The 25,785-nt window shown below is 41.7% G+C and overlaps 1 protein-coding gene across 2 annotated transcripts in view; it reads right to left on the bottom strand.

The window, feature by feature from the left end:
- EMCN (endomucin) overlaps positions 1-25,785 on the bottom strand; it is a 54,761-nt gene that overhangs the window by 17,407 nt on the left and 11,569 nt on the right. Inside the window, exons 2-7 of one of the 2 annotated variants that reach the window (XM_075420114.1) lie at positions 19,254-19,313; positions 18,010-18,102; positions 17,496-17,609; positions 10,406-10,528; positions 3,912-3,944; positions 750-815 (exon numbers count right to left, since the gene is read on the bottom strand). In XM_075420114.1, coding sequence (XP_075276229.1) covers positions 750-815; positions 3,912-3,944; positions 10,406-10,528; positions 17,496-17,609; positions 18,010-18,102; positions 19,254-19,313 — 489 coding nt within the window. The remainder of the gene's footprint in view (positions 1-749; positions 816-3,911; positions 3,945-10,405; positions 10,529-17,495; positions 17,610-18,009; positions 18,103-19,253; positions 19,314-25,785) is intronic. The other variant, XM_075420115.1, reaches the window with a different exon arrangement.

Below are 25,785 nucleotides of genomic sequence, written 5' to 3'. Positions count from 1 at the left end.
CAATTGGCTACATTCAGGGGAGCATTCCCACAGCCTTCCTCAGCGTCAGATCTCATGCCTACCCAATATTTAGAAATAGCATCTTCGATGGTTCTTGAAGCAATTAGTATTTAATATTCATATAGATATGTGTGTGCATCTATGGAGCTAGAGGGAGAACCCGGAGACAAGTTTATGGTGGAAAAACATCAAACATATTTTGCTCAAGCCAGTACTTTGGGTAGGAAATAGCAGGTCTGCAGCAAAACTCTTCCCCTAGAGATGCATAATATTAAAGTAAATGATTAAGTAACATGCGTCATGCAAATATCAAGTGCTTGAAGAGTTTGCAGAAGATTCTTTCCTAGGTCTTCTCTCCCATGACAATAGGAACAATAGATTTATATAATATATTCATAACAATATATTCATATAATATGAACAACATTTTAATGTATTTTCTTGTGTCTTCTCCCACAGGGGATGCCTCTGTTCACATTTTTTTTTCAGTTTTATCACTTTGACTTCAGTCCTTGGGAATAATTGTGCTGCTCTCTAGCAAGAGTGGTGTCGACTTGTTAAGTTCTGTTTCTCTTTGAGATGAGTTTTATAACAGGCAGTTAAACTGAGTTTCTAATAGGGTCTACATCTGGTAAGGCTAGAAATAAAACCACCAGTTTCATTTCTCTGCTACTCCAGTCACTCATTGAAAGCCGCCAAACTGTTCAACTGAAAACTCAAAAGCTGGACAGTAAAGCAGGAACACTTACTAGAATAGTGGATAGTGCTCTCTGGCACTTTCTTGTTTCCAGAACTGCTTTCAGGACTGCCAAAAGCTAGATTTGCAAAAGAAATATTGCCTTTCAGGTTAACAAGTAATTGCCAGAACTCCTCAAAGAACTGCCCCCCCCAAATTACCCTTCCAAAACAACTTCTGTGTCCCCAGTTCTGGAGCCATTTGGTGCTCCACAGCTATAGTTCTTCTCAATAACACCACTTGCCAAGAGGGGTGGAAAAGTTTATCTAGTGTGGCCTAGGAGAAACATACACTTTGCATGGGTGCGGTCTTCCTTAGCATCATCTGCTTGTCCACTTACAGGTTATGAGCTACAAACTTTTTGATTTCTAGGAGGTTAAGGTACCGTTCAACATTAGAAGAGATCTCTGGACAAGCAAATAAACAAGCAAGAGAGTGAAAATTGGACCTGCCTCCAAATGAAGAAAGACCAGAGTTTTTGACTGCTAACTATATAAAGTGCTAAAAGTATACGAAGAAGTCTAAAGAGGTGCAATAATAGTAGCTAGCGATTTTCTTGAGAGCTGAGTGTTGTAAAGGGATGTGCATGCTCTCTCTGCCACATTTGGGGACAGCAATGACTGTTGGGAGCCTCTGGGCATTTTTTAGGGCAGAGTTTAAAGGAATACTTTTATACCTGCAGGTGCTAATCTGAATTCGAGTCAGGTATCAACAACCCAAGATATTTATTACCTTCTTGCATACAGCCTGTGGAAAAACAGTCGCTGAACTTTGAGAGAGAAAAAAGAAAAAGCAAACATTGGTGCTTCCCTGTTTACATTATACAGCACACAGGATCGTATTCTGTATTGGGCGGAGGCTTGAGTAGATGGGTGCTTACTGCCACTGAAGAAGCCAACAGCTGGACAAATGGACAGCTAGCTGCCTAGCATCAAAATTGTAATGCAAGGCTGAGCATTTCCATTGCTTATTTCATTATCAGAAATGGCTCTCAAACAAAAATGCCTGGGGAACCTGGTCTGCTAAGCAGGGGTTTAGCAGAGACTATAGCTCTGTACATAAGCAGTGAGAACATGGTAGCAGACACTGAGGCTCTGTTGCAGGCTCTGATCCATTTCTCAGGTACCCATTGATACCCGACACACCTGTAGGGATGCCCAGAAGAAGTCTCAACTTGATGGGTAGAAACTACAAAATTAGCTTGGTCATTAAAACCAATTTCCCAGTGTCATTTTGAGGGCTAGAATACAATTATGTTCTGTTAAGTCTCTGAATGACAGGTCCACTTTTTTATAGATTTTTTTACTTTTTTGTATAGGCAGTACAAGTAATTCTAGTCTGCTGAATTAAAATAACAAACAAGGTTTGTTTGTCCCAAATCTGTAGCGATTCCTTGCTGCACTGATTTTAAAAACTCAGGACTGCTATTGATAAATGTTTTGGTGATTGTTTTTTCTCCGCTATTCTCCTTTTTCCCATATTCCCTTCCTCAAAACATATCTCTTCAGGTATGTAAGAGTACGTTGTCTCCTGATGCAAGAGCAGCAAAGCAGGCTACAGCCAGGGGCCAGTTTCTCCACAGGTTTGCTGGATATGCCAGTATACTGAATTTTCCAGGTAACTAGGAGCCACATGGTCCTTCTTAAAAATTTATGTGGATTGACAGGTAGTGCAAAAGGAATGGTTGGAGAGAGCTGTGTTTTCTTTTTTGTTCTGCTGTTGTGTAGCTGTGTGAATTTTGGGCAGATCGTTTAGCTGCTTCTCTGTTTTCTTTCCTTTCTGTTATTTTTTTCTTCCCTCCGTCCCCTCCCTCCCCCCCTTTCATTTGTCTGGCCAGAGACCAAAACCTCCTGGGGAAAAATGATCACTTACTATGTGCTTGTATGGTGCCTGAACAATATAGCCACAGCTGAGACATTCTGATGGTATAGTGTAGGAAACAATCATGCTTAAGACCCTTATCTCTGAAAAATCACTATGTTTCCTTAAAGCAGAAGTTGTCTCTCCGTGGTGCCTGTCTGCTGAGGGGTGATAATGTAAGGATGGAAACTGTGAGCCATCATCAAGTGACTGAAATAATTTTTATGAATTCGTAATTCCATGTGATTGCTTTAGATTTCCCAGGGAAATACTACTGCCCTTTTCACTGACTTACATTATATACTGCATGATATACAGGGCAAGCAGGCAATTATCACAGCAATGAGCTATCCTGGATACTGACTAAAAATGTCAACAGAAACAAATTACACTGAAATACATGAATGTGTATCACTGCATTCATGCAGCATCTCCTCAGGAGAGAAACTGAGGATTCAAATTCACTGGTTATTTTCCTAGCTCTCTGTTAAATGACCAAGATGTGAGTAATGCAGGAAAGACAAATCTATAGGTTAGCGTTTTAACTACTTGAGACCATCAATGAGAAATACAGTAGCTAAAAAGAAGCACTACTGAATGAATAAAATGGATTAAGGAATTAAAACCTTTAACTCAATTATCCGCTTCATTCATTGAGGTTTCTCACAAGCCAGCCCATCGCGTCTACTTTCTCTGGATCTGGAAAGTGAATCTGGAAGATATTTCCCAGCTATAGAAAGATCTGGGATCAGAATAACAATTGGACATCCATCGTGGTAACAGGAGAGACAAACTTCTGCTGGCAGCAGCAGCAAGAACTGCAGGGTCCAGTACAGAAAAGACTGTTTCTTGATAAGCTCAGAGAAAGTAAAATGGGACAATACAGGTTCACTAGCACAGGAAGCTCTTGCCTTACTTTGGGACCTGCTGCTTCTAACCATGGGACAAGGAATGAGAGCCACTAACAACAACAAGCTCCTTTGCAAACACTCTAACAATTTCCCATTGCATCACACAATATGCCAGGCCTGATTTTTTTTGTGCTCCCACCCTGTTTTCTTTTCAGTATCTGCTAGTCCAATTGTTATTCTGATCCCAGATCAGAAGGACTACACATGCCACATGGCATTCAGCTGAAATCACAGCAAAGTTACTCATTGCTACAAGCTGAGCATCACTCCTCTGCTTCTATGTACTACACTTCAGGTTCAGTCTTCCCCCAGAGCCTGCTTGTTCCCCTGAATGTTTCTTTTCCTCCGGCTGCCGCCTCCCACCCCACACCAGCCCTTTTTGCCAGCATGCACAGAGTCCTTACTTGTAGATTCTGTCGGGGAGCTCATGCGAAGGCCTGCAATAAAACAGAAGGAACAGGTTTGTTAGGAACTGTTGTAAGGTTAGATGTCCAGAGTCTTCACATCATACAAACTGGCAGACTCTCGGAATGCGCTTAGTAACCCTAGAAGAAATTCTGACCCAGAACTGACACGCTGACACTGTTCCCAAGCCCAGAAAGTCTGAGCTGCGAAAATCTGCAGACATCCCTTATGGATGGGAGCAGAATCCAAAGCACAGCCTACGCTGGGTTGTTATTCTGCTTAAAAGAAGAAAATCCTGAATTAATTGATACATTCCTAAAAAATTCCTCCTGCCAAAAATCAAATAAGTGCCTGGGAGTGAATAGCTGGCATTTAACTGACAAATAAGTGTTTTATTAAAAGAACCTCAAATGCCTAATTGAGACATGTCTTCAAGTGTCACAAAACCCTTTAAAAATGAATCTTTGTTAATTATCTTGGTGCTTTTGGCTAGCAGACTGCCAAGCAGCAGGAGTAAGAGGCACTGGTAATGAAGAAGAAATAAACCTTGCAGAGCGCTGTGCACAATGCTTACTGGCTGGCTACTGTCATCTTCCCTCGGCCACTTCACAAGTTTTTGGTGCAGAACATTAATTTTTTGTTAGCTTTTTGTTAGTATGCTGCTGCTTTTGCCTGTCTAGACTGTAGCATGCTTGGAAATTAAGGCGGCTGTGAATACTTCACATTTGGAGGCTAGCCACAGAAAACCATTGCTCCAACAGTGATTTTTATTATGTTGCATTAAATCTCTCCTGCGGTCGTTCTAAAGTCAAAGGGACCCAGGCACCTAACTCGTCCGTGTCTTTGAGAATATCCACCTGCGTGAACTGGCAGTAAAACATTTATCTGTTTGTACAAGACAGACTGTCTCTTGCCAGGGGCGAGTGACTGGCAATCTGCCCGTCTGTGAGGCCTCTCATACTGGATTACTGGAGCTACCATGGAAAAAAAATCCCTCGGGCACTATATCCTCAGCAGTCGCTCATTATTTTGAGGTATAAATCGCAGTGTTTTGTCACCTTCCTCTACGCTGCAGAGCGCCATAAAACCCCCTCATTGGGTCTCTTCAAGATTCACTGCTGCCACAGTGCCTGTGGGGACGTGGTGCCTCTGACCATGTCCCAAGAGCTCCCTTGGACTACGTGTCCCACCAGCACATCCAGGGATGTACCAGGCTGGGATACGGCAGAGGGAGAGGCATGAAGGCAGCCATAACTCTGGGCAGGCATTGAGCCTCTCCCCTGAGTGCCTGGGGCTGCGGTGCTCCTCCTCCGACCAGGGTTCCCGGGGAGTACAAATCCACCCTTATGCCCCCACTGCACTTTCTCTGCTACGGACTGATGCTTTGCACAAAGACGGCTCCTACCGCCGGAGCTGTAACACAACGGAAGCACATTATTCTACTGCTGTGAATGTACTCGTTGAAAACCAGAATGGCTGCTCTTGTTTTTCCTCCTCTCTACACCCAATTAAAAACATGGGTCACCTGCACCACTGGGGTGCAAATAACCACTTTTGCTAATGATATATGTGACAGAGCTTTAGCTGCATTTTAATCACGAATACACAAGAAAAGCATGTTCACGTTGAAAAGCCAAGTACTTAAAAGTCAGCAGTAAGATCTCTTCTTGAATATACTAAATATTAGTAATGCTAAGTACTCTGAAGATATACATACATCCTGGCTTCCTAGGATCCAGTGAAGACTTTTTTCCTAAGCTTTTTATGATCTCATCAATCCATCTCCAGAAAGCAGTGTCACCTTGCTCAGAGAGGATGTCTGTGATGATTCATTAAGCAATGTTTATAGCATGTTTGGGCAACATTAACAAGAGCCAAGGAAAAGCTTTTGGGAAGTTAATAACTTGCCTGTCAAAGGAGGTTTGGAACAACGCATAGTACAGAATGCAGCAGGACACATACCTGGCATTAAGGAAACATCCAAATATGATATAATTGCTTGTTACCTGAATACTGCCTTTTTTCCTTCAGCCTGTAAGGAGTGGGATCCCACAGAAACAATACCATGTGATCACACAGCAATGGTTGAAGAAGCAAACTGTAAAGCCCTGTGTGTGCATATTCTTGGAGAAAGGCAGAAGACCTTGTCAAGCCTTACAAATAGGTCACTTCTCTAAGAAACTTCAAGCCTTGTCTCCCAAGCCTGAGGAGAGTTGAGCTCTCCTAAGAAAACCCCACAAGAATATTACGTAGTTCTACATTTTCCCTTAACTTCACTCTTGCAAAAAAAGTGAACCGTCTTCACTCAAATTAGAGCAAATAAATAAATAGAAAAAGCATGTCAAGCCTGAGACTGCTATCCAAGTTCACCCCAAGTACTCAAGGTTTGTCAAAGCTGTATGCAGGTGACATTAGGCTCTGTGAACAGGAAGGGCTGGACGACCTGCAGGTCATTACCCCCAGGCACAGCCAAAACCCACACTGCTGCCCTGGCCAGACCTCACCACTTCAATAAACCCAGACAGCAGAAATGATTCCAGGGAGGAAACATGACAGCAGACCCCTGCCCTTCCTTCAAGGAATGTAGGAGCCTTCTGAGCCTTTGTTATTTTTTAAGAACTGCACACACCTACACACGATAAAACTACAAAGATGTCTCACCTAGATTCTGCTAGAGCATGAGAAATTAAATAGGAAAAAGATCTCGTGTCCTTCTCTCTCTTCCCCCATCTCCAGTATGCAAGCAAAGTGCCAGCTCACCCTCTGTTCAGAGATTGCTCAGCCGTGCCAAACAAACAAAGCTGTGCTGATCGAAGTGGTTCAGCAGGTACTTTCACTTTGCATTTTCTGAATAACCGTTCAGTGCCCTTTTTGCTGGTGGGGTCACACACTGCTGTTCTACAGAAGGAGAAGGACAGAAGGAAAGGCAGCATTTCACTTGCTAACAGTTACCGTAGTTGTTCTAGCTGCCTGTTCAGAGCTTACCACATCCTTTGGGTCTGTGAGTTAGGGGGCAGATGCTCTGCATAAATAATCTGGGAAGATTTCCAGATTCATCACGAAAAGCGGGGTGTGCAACACTGGCTGTGCTGAGTCCTCGTTGTGCAGTAAGGAGGACAAGGATAAAAAACTTGGCACATGACGGTGGTTTGATTTGAAAATACCTGCCTGAGTCAGCTCAGTGCTGGTTAGAAGCTTGACAAATGGAGAAAGAGACCAATAACTAACCTCTCCCCACTCTGTTCTCCAACAACTGCTACCTAAGCAGCCTGGATACCCTGCAGTTTGCTGCTTCTGTTTTTGGAGGGCAGCCACATGAAACTGTGTTCACTGGCAAAACAAACGAATAAATTTGGCTGATTGCTCAGAGGGGATACCACAATATAAATCAAAGCACAATTAATAACTTTAAAAAACCCTCCTTGCTCTGACCATGCTATAGATCTGTAATTGTGTTAACTGAGGCTTTTTTTTCCATCTCCCAAGCACTTCGATTTTTGTGTCTCTCTCCTTGTGAAGAAGCTGAAGACATGGTGGGTCATTCTTACCTAATATCACTATCCAGATTTCCTACACAGTTTGCGTGCAGAAAGAGTCAAACCCTCCTTGTCTTACTCATAAGAATTTTTCTTAGGGAGATACCTCCTGTGAATCAAATGAGTAGGATTTATAATTGGAGGAGTGCAATAAAGGTATCAATAGATGCACAGATTGATTCATCTGACACTTTATTATAATAGATCATTTGATCTTACCACCCTGCTGGGTGAACTTAAGCTCATACTGCTTTATGGATTTTTTGTTGTTTAGGTCACAGAATAAAAAGCTACAATGCTTGTATTTAGACTCTGACTGATCTATTAAATCTCTGATTTTTCATTAATTAAACAAAAGGAGAAAATTAAATATTAGCAAGCAATCCTCTGTGGAGGTGGAGAATGAGTAGGAGGTATATTATACATGACAGCCAAAGTTAAAGTTAAAGAAGTGTATGTGTCAATGGCACGCATGCAGGTTGCTCTCTTTGCTAAAAACAATCCCTGCTGCCTTCTCTAGCCTGGGTGAGCACTACGCAGCCCCTCCTCTGTGGCTGGTGGTTTCAAATCTTCTTTAATACAGCAGTACTGTTCTCTGATGTTTCTCCAAGTTCTTTCCTAGGCTCCCCCACTCATTTCAGTCGCTCTCCAGTTCTCTGTGGCACTCCTCCCACACCCCGATCTTTTGATATGGCTGATTGGAAATTTCTCTTCAAAATGTGCTTTTTTCTTTTTCTGCACCAAGAAAGGAAATTTTCAGCAAAATGGCATTTTTTAGAAATGGAAAATGTTCTCAAAACTAAATATGTTCTTTTGCATTGAGGTTAGCCAGCTGAATTATTTTGGTTGAGCGTACCAAATAGAAACGTTCTGTTTCAGATCAATTTCACATTGACTTGTCTTCCCTGAGCTCCCATGCAGAAGCTGTGGCTTGGGTGTCTTAAGCTTGCAAGCTCTTCTATCCCCTATGGGCTGCAGCGCTAGCCACATTGCACGCATCAGCCTCTGTTCTGGTGAACAAAAGGTATCCAACCCCTACATGCAAAATTTCAAAGAGTTGGTAAGAAATAATCTAATGACAGCGAAAGAGACAGCATTTCTTCTAGTCTCTCCACAGAATGAAACAACTGGCTTCACACTTGCATTGCTTTGAGAGTTATTAGGGTGCAGCATATGGCTTCCCTTAGCCCTGAGCAATTGCACATAGGAGAAGAAACCTGTTTAGAGGGAACCAAAATATCTTTTCTTAAAGTCTCAGACGTAAACAGAGAATAAGGGAGCAAGGGCAGTCTAAAGGTGCACCCATTTGGGATAAGCTACCTAATTCATGAGGGTGAATAATGAGATTTCTTGCGTATTCAAGCTGCAAGCAAGAAGTGAGGAGCTGGTGCTGTGAAGAGACAGGAAAGGTGTAAGCGTGGAAATCCTGGTGCGGGAGGAAGTGATTTTGAAATGGCAGTTTTATGGGAACTCAGAGTACTGGCTATGCCAAGCACCTAGACTGACTCCCCCTGGATAGATGGACGCTTTCTTTCTCAGCCAGGCAATTATAGTCCTGGCAGCTTGGATAGTCCCCAAGCTCAAGAAGATTTATTGATTTTACAGCAAAGTGGGCTAAGCAAGATGATAACTTACACAAACAGACCCAAGGAATGTTGTAAAACTTTCTGAGCAAATTTTATATGTAATTGTACAAACAATGGAATAGGTAATTCAATACATGTGATCCATAGCCAGATAAGTATTACAACTTCATTTTAACTTGGAGAATTTACCTGTGTAAGAGAACCTTCAATTAAAAACATTGTAATTTACAGCTTTATTGCAGTGTAGCAATAGTAGGGTTTCCATAGCATGTACGTGTCTGCCAAAAGACACAAAGCCTAACAGGATAATCAAGAAACTATGGCTCACAATATATGCATTACAGGGCATAGGCTTATTGCAAAAATTGCAGAGAATCCTCTCTACGTCAGTGGCCTTGGATTAAAAATGAAAAAATCCCAACTTCCTTAAAATGCTTATTATTATAATATCTTTTTGCATGCTTCTAATCGTTTCAGTGCATACTGAGCATATGATATTACTCCATTTTTACATCCAATCCTATCCTCTATGAGGAAAAATCACAGTACACATGCATGCTTATCTCCCACAAACACAATCCAGAGGTTGTAAAGAGAGTCATGTACCTCTTGGGGGATGTTAAACATTAATAATAATTGGGATATGCAAATAAAGTCAGTGTCCTTATTGGATTTACACACATGTAGCAGAATGTAAGTACTGAGTGAAGTGAAGGCTCAAGAGACCTTAAAACAACTTGAATAAGTGGTTCTTCAAAATCTAGGAAAGTTAAGTCAGCTAGAAGCATAATAATTGATCACTTGTATGACCTGGCATCTACATTCACCGCAGTGTTTCTTAGTGGATATATACACCAAAATACACTCAGAAAAACAATAAAATTAGACTGGAGTTGGGAAGGATTAATATGTTTTTGACCTTGCATGTGACCATGCTGTACTTTGAACAATGTCATTTAATTGGTAATACGCATTAACTTGCCCTCCAGATTTATTAACAATTGTAAAAATTATAGCTGTTTTCTCCTTTGTCTCCTTTGCTTTGCAGCCAGAAAATTTATCTTGATGACCTCCTCTGGCAGGCAACGCTACACAATGACCACATACAGCATACATAAAGATTGCTACTATCTTTTGTAATTTATATCCTCCTGTAATGACATTGCGTATCCCAACTGAATGTTTTGAAGTTCACCCATCACTCATCATAACTTCATAGCTAGATGACATGGACACAGAGTACCCTGCATGAATAAGGAGGTGGCCCTCATTCCAGGACAATGTACAACAAACAAATAAGAGATTTGAAACTATTTGCATCTTTTTAAAGTGTTTGTATAGGAAAACAGAGTATGTGTTTTCAAGACTTACCTGAGGTCCCAGGAGCAGAAGTGGTTTTCCATAGAGAGATTGTAGAAGAAAAAGACCATCCCTTAGTAGATGAAGCATCCAAACTCTCATTTTGTGCCAACAGTGTTCCACTTGCTTGTGTAGCTGGAAATGAGACAGATGTTCAGGTAAGATACACCTGTATAAGCATTGTCTTAGATCCTGGACCATCCTTCAGACAAATGCTCCCAGCATCATAGAAGAGACTTAAGGTCAGAAAGCACTACAGCTTCTGGTAACTGCTTGTCAAGAGATGAACCATGCCTATGGAGTTGTTACTACTAGTATAGTTGAGGTATCTTTAAAGCACATCCTAGCATCAGAAACAGTCTCACAACTGTGCCAGAAGACAGCCTAGAGCTCTGATTTGGGAGCCCAGAATAACTAGACAGTCTTGCACCAAGAGCAACATGAGCAGAAGAGAAAAGCTCGCTTACTGCCCTCTACCTTTAACCTTCATTTTAAAAAAAAAGGGGAAGGGAGGGAAGTAAATTTCAGCCACAACTGTCACATAGAGTGATATTGTAAAAGGTTTTAGGGATTGTAATTACATGCAGAGTTAATTATTTCATTCTGTGCAGTTAAGGCCTAGGAAATAATATCCCTGAAAATTAACGTATGAAAAATTAAAGTGTCTTCTTTCTTATTTCTGTTCTTACATAGTCAATAGAAGATCAAGGCCATCTGTGTCACAAGATTTGCAGTCTAAGGTGATTCCAAGATGATGGTGCAGGGAACCATCTGAGCCCATGGAAATGAAGGTCACTGAATGACAACTAGAGAGAATTTAAGCTGTTCCAGCACAGCTGATTATTCCTACATCTATGCTCAAACCTCAGCATAACAACAGGCGAGACGGTGCCTACTGAATAAAACATACGGGTGCCCAAGAGTAACCTTATACTTCGTTTCTGATATAAATCAGAGATGCGACTGAGCTGTAAACTGTTTTCAGTGCCTCTTCATATGAATTTCAAACACTGGATCTAAAACAACTTTAAGATGCATTTTAGTCAAAGAAGTGCAACATCATGCACGTGCAACACGTGAATGTTGAGGAATGCTTTATTACATGCTTTATTCAGAAACTCTGATAACCAGTTTGGCCCCTCAAAGAACTGTTTTCTCAGGAAAAAACCCAAACCAACACCCAAAGCTCCCTATTCTACCACCACACATCTTTAACTTGGCCCTTCCCTTCCGCTTTTGTTTATTAAGTGCAATACCTTGGTGAAGCAGGCTTCAAAAATAGTGAGCTAAGAAAACGTGAGCTGAAGCAACTGGAGTCAGGGGATTCATAGAACTCTGTGATCTGAGAGGAGCTGAACAGCCAGGGATGGTATCTTTGAAGGTCAAGGCACGGAGGAAAACTGTACTGAAAATTATGCAAAACAAGCTTAAATGCCTAAAACTTTCACTGGGCTTCTAGTGATGAGAAGCATAATTTCACTGCCAGATACCTCCAGAAACCTCAGCATTGTGCCCCTTCACTATACAAGCCTACTCTGTACTAGAGATGAGTGTAAAAAGCCGCTACCTCGTTTTTTACTATGGTATAATGCAAAGATCCAAGAACTTTAATAAATCCTGCATTCTCATCATAGAAGCCTTGAATGAATCCTTTTTCTCTTTTGTTTTTTACTGTGGTTACTTCAGACTCAAATGTTAAATGTTGGATTTTAATCTGAGATCAATCAAAAACAGGCAAAAACCCAAAAAAACCTCCCTCTCTCTTTAAGATGTATGGGTTTGTAACAGTAACAGCAACCATCTTGTGGCTCCCTTATCACAAGTTAGTAAAAACTTGCATGAGAGAATAGAAAGTAAGGCAGAGTAACAGTAAAACTTCATGTGCAGAGACATTTGAACACAAACACACTTTGTGAACACTGCAAAACAATCAGGTGTGTGGGAGAGATGAGGAGCGAGGCAGCCAGTTGCCTTGTAACCCCACAGAGAGCTGTTTTCCCATGGGGATCACACGTTCCAGGCGTCCTATCAGTCCTGGCAGCAGCCCAGCCCCGGGTGCTCCTCTTGTGTCTGGGAGCTGCGAGAACAGATTGTTCTTGGGAACACGGGCTGCGGGCTGGATATGCCTCGGTGGGGGATTGGGAGGGGAGAGATGATAGCATTTTATTTAATTTTTTTTTTTAATTCAGCCTGGGTGAGATGCTTCCTGAGACTCGGGTAGCACCAGGTTTGACTCACGCCTTTACCTAGGGCTTGGCGTGAAGCTTGCTGCATTTGTTTCAGCAGACTGCAGAACAGGGTCTCTGCTCCCAGTGTCAAGGGGTGAACTAGACATGCTACGGTGCAAAAGTTTGTGTGCCAGTTTTTGTCACTTCCAAGACAAAAAACGCAACCAGGTGAGGAAGGTTCATTTAATTGCATTTTAGTACTGTAAGATTAATCCTAGCAACCCAATTCTCTGCAGACTTGTGGCTTTGAAGCTGCTTTTAAGCAGCCTCCAAACCTCACGCCTAATACACAGCATAGGCTCTACCATCAACACATTTAGCAGATCGAATAGCTTCTGCACCAAAAGCCTATGGGAACAGAAGCATCCATATCCAGCAACTGCTCACGTACGCAACGGCAGCACTGACAGCACAGTACGCCTGCTAGAAATCTGCCTTTTTGGTAAATCCCCTAACTCCTATCTATGCAAGGTTTGATTTGATCCCAACAGGAGGAGACAGTCCTCACTGCGGTGCCCGTGCTTTGCGCGGGAGCAGGCGGGGGACTGCGCGGGCACGCGGTGACTCAGTTCTGCCGTCCCCACTGACACATCACTGCAGTAATTCATCACGCTCCGGCTCAGCCAGCTGCAGCAAAGATTTCTGCCTGCCTGGCAGGGGGAGGCCTGGGCCCACAGAAAAGCAGCACAGCAGAGGAGGGTGGCTGCTGCTGCTGCAAATGCACTCACATCATCGGTTAACGGGTTTGTTGTCAACAGCTGATTATGTATAAAAATGGTAAAGCAGTAAAGATTGTAAAATAGCTGTCCGAATGGGGCTGATTGCAGCAGAGGCATAACTCCCTGGTGGTGATGCAGCTCTCCCTGCTGATATTTTGATAAGATAAATGACAGTGTGTTAGCACATATTTGTCAAAGGGATAATCAACAACAGGGAACCCGTAGCTGCTCTGCAAAGCTGCTGTCTGAGCCTCAGGTATTTCCTTACTCTTTGTGCTCTAAAAACCCTTCATTTTCTTTAACCAGCTGAAATTCGACACATATCCTCACTTGATCTTAGCATGATTTTTTACTTGAACTACGTGTAATCCACATATATTTTGGCATTTCCCAACAGTACTTTAAATTTTCTGTACAGCAGGCTGTTACCTAACTAGCTTTGACATCGTAGGATGCTTTCAGTAAGCAGCAAATACCCTGCATATAATCTATGCACTGCAAAGAATATAGACATCTATACATGTGTTAAAACCTTACTTGGCCGACCAATGAATCAAGGAAACACCTTTACAGGGCAGAAAGCACTGTACCCAAGCCGTGTTAAAACATCAGCACTAGGGCTTTGTAAGATGGAAGATTAAACATCCCCTGAGCTCATATCTTTAGCATAAACACACATAGAGGCTCGTCCCTGTAATCAGTAGCCTGAGAAACCATTTGCATTAACCAATGCATTCATGAAAGCTTTGAAAAATCCCAGTGTAGCAAACCAATGCAACTTCACGCCCCTTCAGAGGAATGGAAACTTCAGAGGAATGGTAACCAAGCAGGTCCCAGTTTTAATGTTTACACCCACAGTTAATTGCATCTGCTGTCTGCCAGCTTTACATTTTCTGGTAAGCAAAAACCCCCAAGGATTTCAAAATATATGTTTCAAAACATCTCTCTGCCTAACATGTCCCAGCAGCCAACAATACTCAGTGTTTACCTATAGCATGCGGTAACGACCTGAGGACAACTGAGCAATACATGTTACCATAACCATCTTCCAGTAGTTTTACTGAAGTAAAGCTTCCTTCTTAGTTACCAGTAGTTTGACAAAAATAGAAAAAGTATCTCCTCCACTCTCTCCTTTAATCTTTTTATCACTTTTTAATATTTAATATTTCATTGCACCATGATGCATCATTTTCCAAGAGAGTGGCACGAGATAAATTAGAAACACAACAGCAAAAAATCCACTCTTACTTGAAATTTAATACCTTGAGCACTGACCTTGCATAAGATGCTTGCTCCAAGAGAAAGAACATAATTTTTTGTTCAATTTCATTTCATATTATCTTTGATAACTCCAAGTATCCCAGGATATGAAATCCTGATTGCAGATGTAACTTGCCAAGTGTGGTACCTTATAAATTCTTGTTTGGGGGCCTGGACTGCACAAGTGAGGTCACTCTTTTGAATGAATGTGAGCTATTGGATTTGACCCCTTCTATTAATAAATAAGAAGGTTAAGGAGACAAGTCTAATTGCTGGCTTCCAATATAATAAACAGAGCATGAGGGCAAAGAGGGAGAGAGTGTACTTATGGCTTGCAGAGCAAAAGAATACTGAAGGCAAAAAAAAAAGAGACAACATTGTTTGCACGATTTCACAGCATGTGGAGCACTGGGGACTTTTCCTGAATTTATAATAAAAGGTGACAGCAGCCACAGAAATTGCAGCGGAGACAGGAAGCCCTGTCAAATCTCTGCTGTGTGAATGCAATCATTCGCTGAAGCTTTAAGCAGGGATTGAAGCAGAGAAAGCGATGGCCTCCATTACTAAAGAGAAGCACCTGCTTTTTATTAAAAATCAGGTGTAGTAAAGGTAAATTTTGAAGTGTCATAAAGGCACCACCAATTTCTGTCTCCATCCCATTCAGGCAGCCCAAAAAGCGGAGGAAGCAAGTGCTAGTGAAAAAGAAAAGGAGAGAGTAAACACCTTTTATCTCCTGTCCATTTTGAGAGCAGAAGTCTTGCTATGCCTATGCTCGCTTCAGGGAGTGCAACTCCCCCAGCCCTGCGCTGCTGCTGGGGATGCCAGCAGGGGCTGGGAGGGTGCAGTGAAGCCAATGGCACCTCGCCATGCCAGCGCGCGGGGTGGAAACAGAGAGATGGCTGCAGCCAGCAGCTAGGTGGTGGTCGAGGGGGCTGTGGGTTTTCTATAAGGGCTGGCCACACATCTGCACAGCCCCTGTGCCCTGTACTAAAGCCACTACCTTGTGTCCCGTCCCACGCCTTTGTGCTGAAGCCTAGACTATGACTTTCATGAAAGGTAGACCAGAATTTTGACTTAAAAACCACTAAAATTGGTTTTCACAGACACAGTTTTTCTAAACACTACTTAGCGTTGAAAGAAAATAGGAATTCTTTTAATGCAGGACAGTACCCAATGACTTCTTTAATTTTCCTGTTTACAAAGCACAGTGAGAGGCAGTTAAGCCCTGGTTTTAGGTTCATTTATCAACCATTTTTATCAGAAGCTTTTGGGTATTTTAGCTTAAATGAGGATTTTTAAAAACAAATCACAACCCAAGCAACTAGGGACTGAACTCTGGCTGGTGGGAAGAGAACACAAGAGGAATAAAAAGGCGGCACATTGGTGAAAACTCACACCCAGGCCCATTGTACCTCCAGCACCATTTTTTTGGCGCATCAGTGCAGAGCAGTGGCTGGAGCTAAGCTGCACTGGCAGGCAAGCCTTTCCTTGTTAATTTTCCTGCTGCTGCTGGGAGCTCTACCTGTCACCAAGGTTTAGTTCCAGGTGGCTGTTCTGTTCAGGTACCCTCAATCCAGGAACCTCCACCAAACCGAAAGGACAAGGAATCACGTTCGTGATGCGATGTGCCATGCTGCAGGCTTTTCACAGGCCCATAGGGTCACAAATGCAAGCTTAAAAAGATTCTTTGTGGATTTTGGTGTCACTTCAGCAGCTTGTGCATCGGCCAGACTGTGTCCTGTGACTCACCGATACTGGTATTTAAAAGCCAAGACAAAACACAAAAGACTTCGGGCTGGCAATCAGGCTATTCCCTACACCAGGCACAGCGGGAAAGCTGCGTCAGTAGAAGATGTAGCCGCTAAGTGAAAGGGTGATTGCTCTCCGGGCAGCTTAGCAGGCTTGGGTCAATGAGAGGTAGCTTTAAAGGAGAATTTGCACAGAGAAAGCACGCAGGCCATTTCATAGGAGTCTCTTTTTAGGCAACCAAACCGAAGGAAGAGAAGTCAAGCTCTAATCATTTGTCACAGTTCAGTATGCTCTAAATATCAATTCTGAGAACATTGGTGTACCACAGACTGCCAAGTCAAATCTCTGGGATATTTCTTTGTAATTTGTTGAGTCAATTAAATATAAAAAATTGGAGTATTTCAAAGCTCTGGTTCAGCAAAAGACTTGAGCAAATATTTATAGTGTAGTTCATGGACAAAAAATGGAGCCTGAATTTCATCTTAAGTTTACTGATCTCCTTTCGGATGTTATTATACTTGTTTAAATTAATTCAACTACTTGTTGGATAAGGGAGATTTTTTTTTTTATTTTCCTTTTCTAGAATCTAGTCTGATGCACTGGGCCAACATAGGTTATTCTGAAGATTTATGGGGAATAAAAGTATTCGCTAAGATTGATGCAGGGTAATTAGTACCACCTCTCTGCTTTCAGTACCATGACTCATAATAATATAGAACATAATTAACTGTAACATTGTAACATATATAAAAATAAAAAACAAAGGGGGCTGCTCTGACACCACTCTTATCACATAGAATCATTTATTTTTGATTAAATACTTCTTAAAAAAAAAAACAAGAAGAAAATAAATAATTATAACCCTTCCAAACACATCTCTCCCAATTACAAGGAGATTAAAATCTTGTGTAAGAGTTTGAGATCACTTCTGCTACACATTAAAGGTATAATACGCTTTGTGTAAGATTCTACAAGGGCAAGATTCACTAAAGATGTGTAATGTGGTAGGATGAATAGCTCTGCTTCCTCAAACCTCTAAATCTGTAAGACAAACTACTCTTTTGGACTCCTTTTGTTGCTCCACACTGTTTTACAGAAACGTAGCATACAATGAATCAGAAATGGCTCAATGAAATTGTCACTTACTCTTTGTTGTGCTGTCACTTTCATCTGGTGCTGTAGTGGTCACTTTTATCAGTGGTTGTGTTGTTGTACCTTGTGTTATTTGTTGTGTAGCATTAGGTGAAGAAAGTGTGGAGTCTAATAAAGGAACAACATTCAAATTATTTCCTCAATTTTGTATACACACAAATGCACACACACAAAACACACCTATTGCCCTGCTTGCAGTCTAATTTTAAATTATCAAAAAAGCATTTCATTTAAATTGAAGATCAACAGGGACAGGGCTCCCTTCACTGCAGAGAAAGCCACTCCCTGTCCATAGGTGGGTCATCCCACTGAAGACAAGCCTTTAGTAATGCAGTTACAAGGCCTGGCTTGGAGCTGCCTTGAGCGTGACCACGCCTGTGCACACCTGTTTCACCAAAGAGTTCACTATCTGTAAAACAAATTCCCAATACAAGAGGCACTGCTGCTTAATTTTCTGAATGACCACTGGAACAGTGTCAACAATTAGCTCAAAGAAATTTTCACTTACTGCTTGTCATGGATTCATTTGTAGTTCTGATTGCAGTTGTTGTCAGCACTGACGCTTGCAATGTTGTTGCTTGTGAAGTTGATGCTTCCGTTACTGCAGGAAAGGCACATCTTTATTGATTTATTTTATCATGCATAAATAAACATCACATACCTCTAACTGCCTTCTCTCACAAAGGCAGTGAATTTCTGTTTAAAGTCAGACTCTCACAGAGCTTTCTTACCCTCACATTCTTAAAGAGGATTCAAATTGCATATGGTTGGTACCAGAGAGGAGGTTTGGCCTGTGGACGATCTGCAAGTTTCCCAGTGAAAGCTAGCAGCTGTACCTTCAAGCCAACCCCTAAGGAAGAGGCGTATGCTCTTTGGGAGTTATAGAGGTACTTGGCATGACTTCCAAGGGAAGAGGTGAAGGGAAATGAGCCTGGTGTGGATGGATGGGTTTGTTGTGCTGCTGGACTAGACTGCTGACCTTCTTCACGTCCATTACTAGCACTTCAAGTGTATACATCATTATCATCTCAGTGCTTTCAGCTCCAAAACACTCATTAGTATCTCTAGTTATAAAAAAATATAATCTTGTGTCCAAGTTTTCTTCTCTCACCATTTATTAAATGCAGCAATCTTCAATATTCAAACTAATTCAAATATTCCAGAGGAGCTGGAATTTAGCGCACATGAATGAAATATGGTCAATATTGATTTTTTCATACTACAAAGCTACAAAATAGACAACTGAATGTGTCAGTTGAAGATACAAACCAGAATCACAGACTTTTACCATATGAAGCAGGTATTTTCTTTGTTAAGTCTTCATACTTTTAGGACTTTAAGTTTGATCTTGTAAAAGCAATCACAAACAAAAACCGAGAGAGAATACAGCTTTTGAAACAGAGGACACTAATGCCACTCTCTTACCCCCAAAAGTGAATCTTGACATCAAAAGTTTCAAGAAGTTACCAATTGCAAATGACAGATTTATCCACATGTATCCTTTCCTATTAACAAGGCCTGACACTGGACCAACAAAAAACACAGCCTGCTCAAATTAACCCTCTCCTTACTAAGATCCCTCTATCCTTTCTTCTCAACACACTTTTACAAGAGGCCCAGGGAAACATATTTCTCTACAACCACCTTACATTAAATAATTCACCTAATTTATCTCAGAAGTTGGAAAAGCTGAAAGCTAAAAAGGCAATGGGAGCTTCAGAACACCAGATAACAGTGAATTTGAACTCTTACCAAATTTTAATGTCGATGTAGAAACAGTTGCACTGACGCTACTGGTTGGAATATCATCTTCTGAAATAAACACAGAAAGAATCACATTACTTCAGTCACCTTCCAGATCTATTTAGCACTACATAGGCATATAAGGCAGAAAGCAGCAAGGACCTTCCTGGAAAATCAAGTTCAGAAGCCTATTAGCAGAAGCAACGAAATCATACAACTCTGCTAGCAACTTTTTCAAGCTGTGTCCTAAACCTCTTAGCTTTGCCCTCACTGCTGTAATGGGGAGCACCTGCTATGGCCTTCCCCTTGGACTGTGGGTCGTTTCCTAAGAGGTATTAGTGCCTCTAAGTCTAGTTTGGAAAAAAACCTGGAGCAATTAAAGTTTTTTTTACTAGCTCTTCCTCTCCTCGAGTACAACCACAGTTGTTTTGGGTCTTCAGGGTAGAAGATTAACTAAAATAACTGGCTGCAGGAGTACACAATCATTCTCCCACCTTGGAGAAACAAAATTGTACTAGCTTCCTGGCTAGTACAAGCACTTCAGGAGGCATTTTCAGCATCACTCTGATCCCTATAAATGAGGGGAAGAGGAGAATTCACAAAATATAGCTACGGAAGCATTAAGCTGAATAACGACTGACTTTCCCAACTACCCTCAAGGCAGCGCTCCAGCTGTTGGGAGTTTACTTCAGTAAATGATGCCAGTCTTAAAAATCCTAGGTAAAGGTTTTAGGTGAAAGTCTCCAATATCACAAAGCAAAAAAAGTGGCCAACATCCCTCCTCCCCCCCCCCCCGCCCCAAACCAAAATCAGAATAATTCCTATATCTTCTGGCTGTGCTGAAAAGTAGTAACACGTAACTCAACTAGCATTTTGGCTTCAAATAAGATTTTCAGTCTTATTTCTGAGGTGTCCATATTTTTCTACTGAAAGAAGTTAAATGGGTGATGAAGGGGGTGAAAAAACTACATTGAGTCAGAAACGGTGGCATTTCACAACCATTTTACACCACTGTGAGACAAAGATGGATACATTTGGGGAGGAAGAGAGAAGCTCTGCAACTGAATGGGAGAGGAAAGTGGCATGGACTAATCCCCCAGTGCTTTCAGGTTTGGAGCATGACATCCTGTCACGCTGCATTAGCATGCTGTAATATAGACATCACAAAACTGAGTCAGGACAGCATGTCACTATTCTTGTGTGACTCCATTCATGGTAATATCTGCTGGCATTCTCTCTTTTTTTGGCTACAGGGCAGAACAGTCAGCTTTGTTCCCTTTTCTCAGCATGCTGCGCTCCGATTAACATATCACGAACACCACCCAAGGCCTGCCAGAGTCACAGATCTAACCTGGAAAAAAAAATACATAATACAATTGCAGCAGCTCTGCAGGCACATGTTAAGGCCTAGTCAGATGAGCACTTACAACTTCTCTTCAAGTAGTGTAAGGTGTTATCACCCCTCTTGGCACCTGCACATTTCTAAAGGGCCTTAGCTGGGTTGTTTCCCCTTCCCGGTGAGCCCTGCTCTCCTGGTCATCTCTTCTAGGTACACTGCTGCCTTTGCAATACCTCGTCACAGCATGTGCTGGCCCAGTGTAGTATTGGTATATCGCACATCAAATTAAATCTATTCCCTATGGGCCTTCTGCTGCCCCAGCCCTCCACCCCAGGACACATGAATACAGTCAGTGTGTTTAAAAAAATGTTTTTCCTGCCATTTAGTCACCCAGTCAGAATAATGCTTCATAACTCACACTTGAAATACTTTGAAAGCAAATTTTATCCAAATAGACCAAAAAGCAATCTTCTTTCCCTAAACAACAAGCATTTTTCCATCTCTTCATTCTCATTACGAGCTGCTGACAAAGCTGCTGTAAATCCCCACGCTACGAGGCCACAGCACTAAAACAGAATGTTTTTTCAATGGTGCCTACATTTCATATGGCTTGTTATAACATCTCTCAGTAACTACCATGTCTGTAACACCAGCTAAATGCACTAGCGGGCCTGTTAGCTCATTCTCTGACTCTCCCTTAACTAAGCACGTCTTTGTGGAAAGCCCATTGCAATACCTAGATTATTCATCCTTTAAAGGTGTTCCATTTAATAACCATGTTGATAGGCTGAGATTTCCTCAAAACTAAAAAAACTGAGAGTTGAAGTCACAGTATTATTATGATTCACGCTTTTCTGATTTTATCACAGACTAGAGATAAACTAAAGTTAGCAGAATAGAATTAAATGGAGTTTTAAGAATTAGTTGTTTTCTTAAAATGGTGGACAATTAACTATACTTTAAAAACAAATTGAAAGCAACACGCAAAAATGCTTAAAACTAGCCAGGATATTGGAGAGAACAGGTTGATTAAAAGAAGTGATAGAACTGGTGGCTTATTATGCTCTTCTTTGCAACGTTGTCACTAAGGAGAATCCTATGGAGGACAAAAGCAAGAGATCAAAAATTATTGAGAACAGATCTTTGGCCCATCAGAGACTGTTGCTAGACAAAGAGAGAGACAGAAAGATTCGTTTTTCTGCTCATGTCAGGCTGGCTACAGCCTCAGATGATGGACAACCAATTAAGTTACAATTTCATGGTTTTTCACAAATTCAGATGCAGTGATCCCTTTGATATGAGGGCACCTCGGTGTACTCTGATGTGGGACTAGCCAAAATCTACTCGGCAACTGCTCCCACACACAAACCTCTCCCATTTGCTGTGGTCCCTGGCAATAAAGTCAGCCAAAAGAGCGTAGGTCACCTGTGATGTAGCACCCTTGTGTCTGGAGAACACATGCGGAGATAAAGGGTCCTCAGATGTGACACTGGGCTGAATAAAGCGATGATGGTGGTGGTAAGATCCAAAAACAAAAAGAAAACATGTCTAAAAGTAGATAACAAGAAAAGAAGAAGTCAGAACTGGGAGAAAGATAACAGGACAGGAAAAAGATGAGAGGTGAAGGTCAGGAAGGCCCAGAGACTTAATAAGGAGAAAATAAGAAAAGAAATGAAGAAAATAGGGGTGGCAGAGAAAAATAAGAAGGAATTAAGAAGAAGTCAAAAAACATTTGACCCATGGCCACAAGGCCAAAATGAAACAAAGAGAAACTGTTGGTGGTTGTTTTTTTTTTTCTCTTCAGGTTCACAGAATTTCCCTTTGTTGTCCTTTCTGGCTTGGATTTAAATGGTACATTTGTTCTAAAATTAAAGCAATGGTGAAATCATTTGTATCTGGTCTTCAGGCATGATTTCTAAATGAATGAACTGAAACACAGAACTTACTTTCTTTTTTAAAATTCAGAAAGAGTTCCTGAATTCAGCCAGGGACAAACGGCCACAGTTGTCCTCACACTGCTTTCCATATAAGCTTCAGTCTCCAAGGTCTGAACTTGGAGCTCCCAATTTCTTCCCTCCCTCGCTCACTATTTTTACCTTTACACTGGGAAGACTACGATAACCAGGTTTTGACCTTGTGTTAATTAGGTGCCTGTTGTTGCTATAATCAAGACAGAAAATAAAGCAGAAATAACTGCATGATATTACATCAGTAGTTCTGTTTGTACACTACAGGATACTACAGAGCACAAACCACCAAGTTTAAAATACCACATGAAACAACTCATACACAAGTGAATGCCAAAAAGCCAAAACAAAAACATTTTTAAAGTTGAATAGATTGTTCAAAATACATATTAATTATATTCATTACATGAATTACTGAATTTAAATTCTGTATGTTTTGGCATCAATAGCTGATTTTGAAAAGAAATTATTTTTATGGAAAAGTCACTGTAACTACAGAAATAGTGAGTGAAATGGCCTGTTTGACATTTTTTCACATGACCTTGCACTGGATAGACAGAAGCATATGTTCATATTAAAATCCCTCCATGCAGATAAGCACTAGTGAGGCCACAGCTGAAGTACCTGGTCCAGCTTCAGAAAGGTATTGAGAAGGTTTTGGATGCCTGAAGCAGGGCTTAATGGAGAACCATAAAAATCATCAGGAGTCTAGAAAAAAACAACCTCTCAAGAAGGATTGCAAAAATTACATTTGTTTAGCCCAGAGAGGGAAAGATTAGTAGAAGGCATGATAGCAGCACTCAGGTAGGTAAGGGGCTGCAACAAAGGAGTAAGGTTCTCATTACATCTGCTGAGGATGAAACTCGAAGTAATAGATAAGGGAAATTTGGACTAGAAACTTTGCAGGTCTTTCAGTGTCTGTGTCAAACTAGCCAGAAGCTAGTTTTTTAACCCTTTTCCTGATGAGGATATAAGACATTCCCACTCAAAAAACAGACCAATACCCAAAAGGCTGTAGCTGGGAGCTATTACTAAAGAGGTGTCCTGAGGAAACCTGTACATGTTAACTCTCTACTTCTAGGCTATAAAGCAGAATCTACAAATGGTGTTGTTATATTATGTTTTTTTACTGTATATTATGTAATATTATGCTTGTTTGTGTGACTCTGGGCCTTTGAAATTTTACACAAGTCATGAAGAAGTCAAAGTTGCTTTCTTGCTTTCTTTTCCCACACCATCAGAAATAAATACTGATCTTTTTTTCAGCAAGCAAATGATAATTCTGCCAGCCCCATGACCATGATAGAGCCTCCTGTAACAGCTGCTGCAGCAGTATCCGTGGGAAGACCATACACTTCTTTTGACATTTCGTCCTTTCTGGAGAAAGTTATAGCTGTCCGTGTGAGAAAAGCTGGTACTGATATTCTCCAAGTTCCCAATAAACAGCTGCTGCCTGACAATGTACACAATCTATTTACTCTTACCTCGGAGCTTTGTTGTCTGTGTTCTCTTTCATTTTCCTTTATTGCTGCTTCATCTCTTCATTCTCTTATCTGATCTTTCCCCAGGCTCAGTGTAGTTCTCGCACTTTTTTACTGGTTTTACTCCTCACCCATCTGTCTTTCCTGGTTCATGACCTTCTACCCTAAACTTTGGGATAAATTTGTTTCTTCTTTCGTAATGCACTTTTGTCTAAAGGGTCCCACATCCTCCAGAGGAAAAAAAAATGGTTTGCCTAGATGAGTAGTTCACCTCCCATTAACTGGGCATTGCGCAAACACCACTCCCATATGCGGAGAGCAAAAACAAGTTTCAGAGACTGTTCAAACCCTACTCAAGCCCTCCAAACAGAACTCACAGAATCATAGAATCACAGAATGGTAGGGGTTGGAAGGGACCTCTGTGGGTCATCTAGTCCAACCCCCCTGCCAAAGCAGGGTCACCTAGAGCAGGGTGTACAGGACCTTGTTCAGGCGGGTCTTGAATATCTCCAGAGAAGGAGACTCCACAACCTCCCTGGGCAGCCTGTTCCAGTGCTCCGTCACCCTCAGAGTGAAGAAGTTCTTCCTCATGTTCAGACGGAACTTCCTGTGCTTCAGTTTGTGCCCATTGCCCCTTGTCCTGTCACTGGGCACCACTGAAAAGAGCTTGGCCCCATTCTCCTGACACCCACCCTGCAGATATTTGTAAGCATGTATTAGGTCCCCTCTCAGCCTTCTCTTCTTCAGGCTAAACAAGCCCAGTTCCCTCAGCCTTTCCTCATAGGAGAGATGCTCCAGTACTCTCACCATCCTTGTAGCCCTCCGCTGGACTCTCTCCAGTAGCTCCTCATCTTTCTTGAGGTGGGGAGCCGAGAACTGGACACAGTACTCACGTGCACCTGAATGCATTAATTTAGGGATCAAACTTAAAGTTTAATTCCTGGTGTAAGAATAGGCATAACACCTGGTAAGGTTTAGCATTTAGGTGCTTTTGGACTTTCCTCCTCAGTAATGTGTTACAGAGGCCCAGGTTGCACTTCCAGCTGAGGGGTAGAAGGCAGAGGACTATAAGCAGTGTTTGGGAAATCTAGGCTCAGTTTCCCGGACAGCTTCAGGATAAGAATCTGCCAAGACACATATAAAGTAGCTTTAAAGTAGCTGCCATCAATGCTTATGGCAGGTTTCTAATGATATGGTGCTGGCCAGTTCTCTAAGGATCTACCCAGCCTCCTGCATGTCTGCGGCAGCCACGTGCCAGTACTGTGCTACCACAAAAAGCATGTGATCTTGCTGATTTACAGCTCTCCTGAATATATCATCACAAATAAGAATAAATGGCTATGGCTGTGGAGTAGAGATTACTCCGTCCTTCCTGGTATGTCTGTGTAGAACAATACGGTTTAATTAGTTTAGATGGAGCTTCTGGAACTTAATCTGCCTCATTCGGATCAGCTTGGGTATTTCTATGTATTTTACCATGTAGACACTGCCTGTGTCCCATTTTCCAATCGATAAAAGAGGAATAACAATACGTTCTTATTTTCTGGAGGACTGCAGACTGCAACATACAATGGCACCACACTCTAGCAGTAATGGAGCTGTGCAAGAAACAAAGAGATTTGCAGGTCATGATCTCAACTGCATCTGCAGTTTTCATCATTTGGATCTTCCAGACTAATAACATGGATACAAACTGCAACATTAGCATTTGCAACTGATCTCAGCTTTCTCTATGTTTTGCTTTGTCTGGAGCA

Source organism: Opisthocomus hoazin, chromosome 5 (assembly GCF_030867145.1).
Source record: "Opisthocomus hoazin isolate bOpiHoa1 chromosome 5, bOpiHoa1.hap1, whole genome shotgun sequence".
NCBI classification, from domain to species: domain Eukaryota; kingdom Metazoa; phylum Chordata; class Aves; order Opisthocomiformes; family Opisthocomidae; genus Opisthocomus; species Opisthocomus hoazin.
The sequence above is the reverse complement of the archived record's forward strand: the minus strand, read 5'-3'. Positions and strand labels throughout refer to the sequence as shown.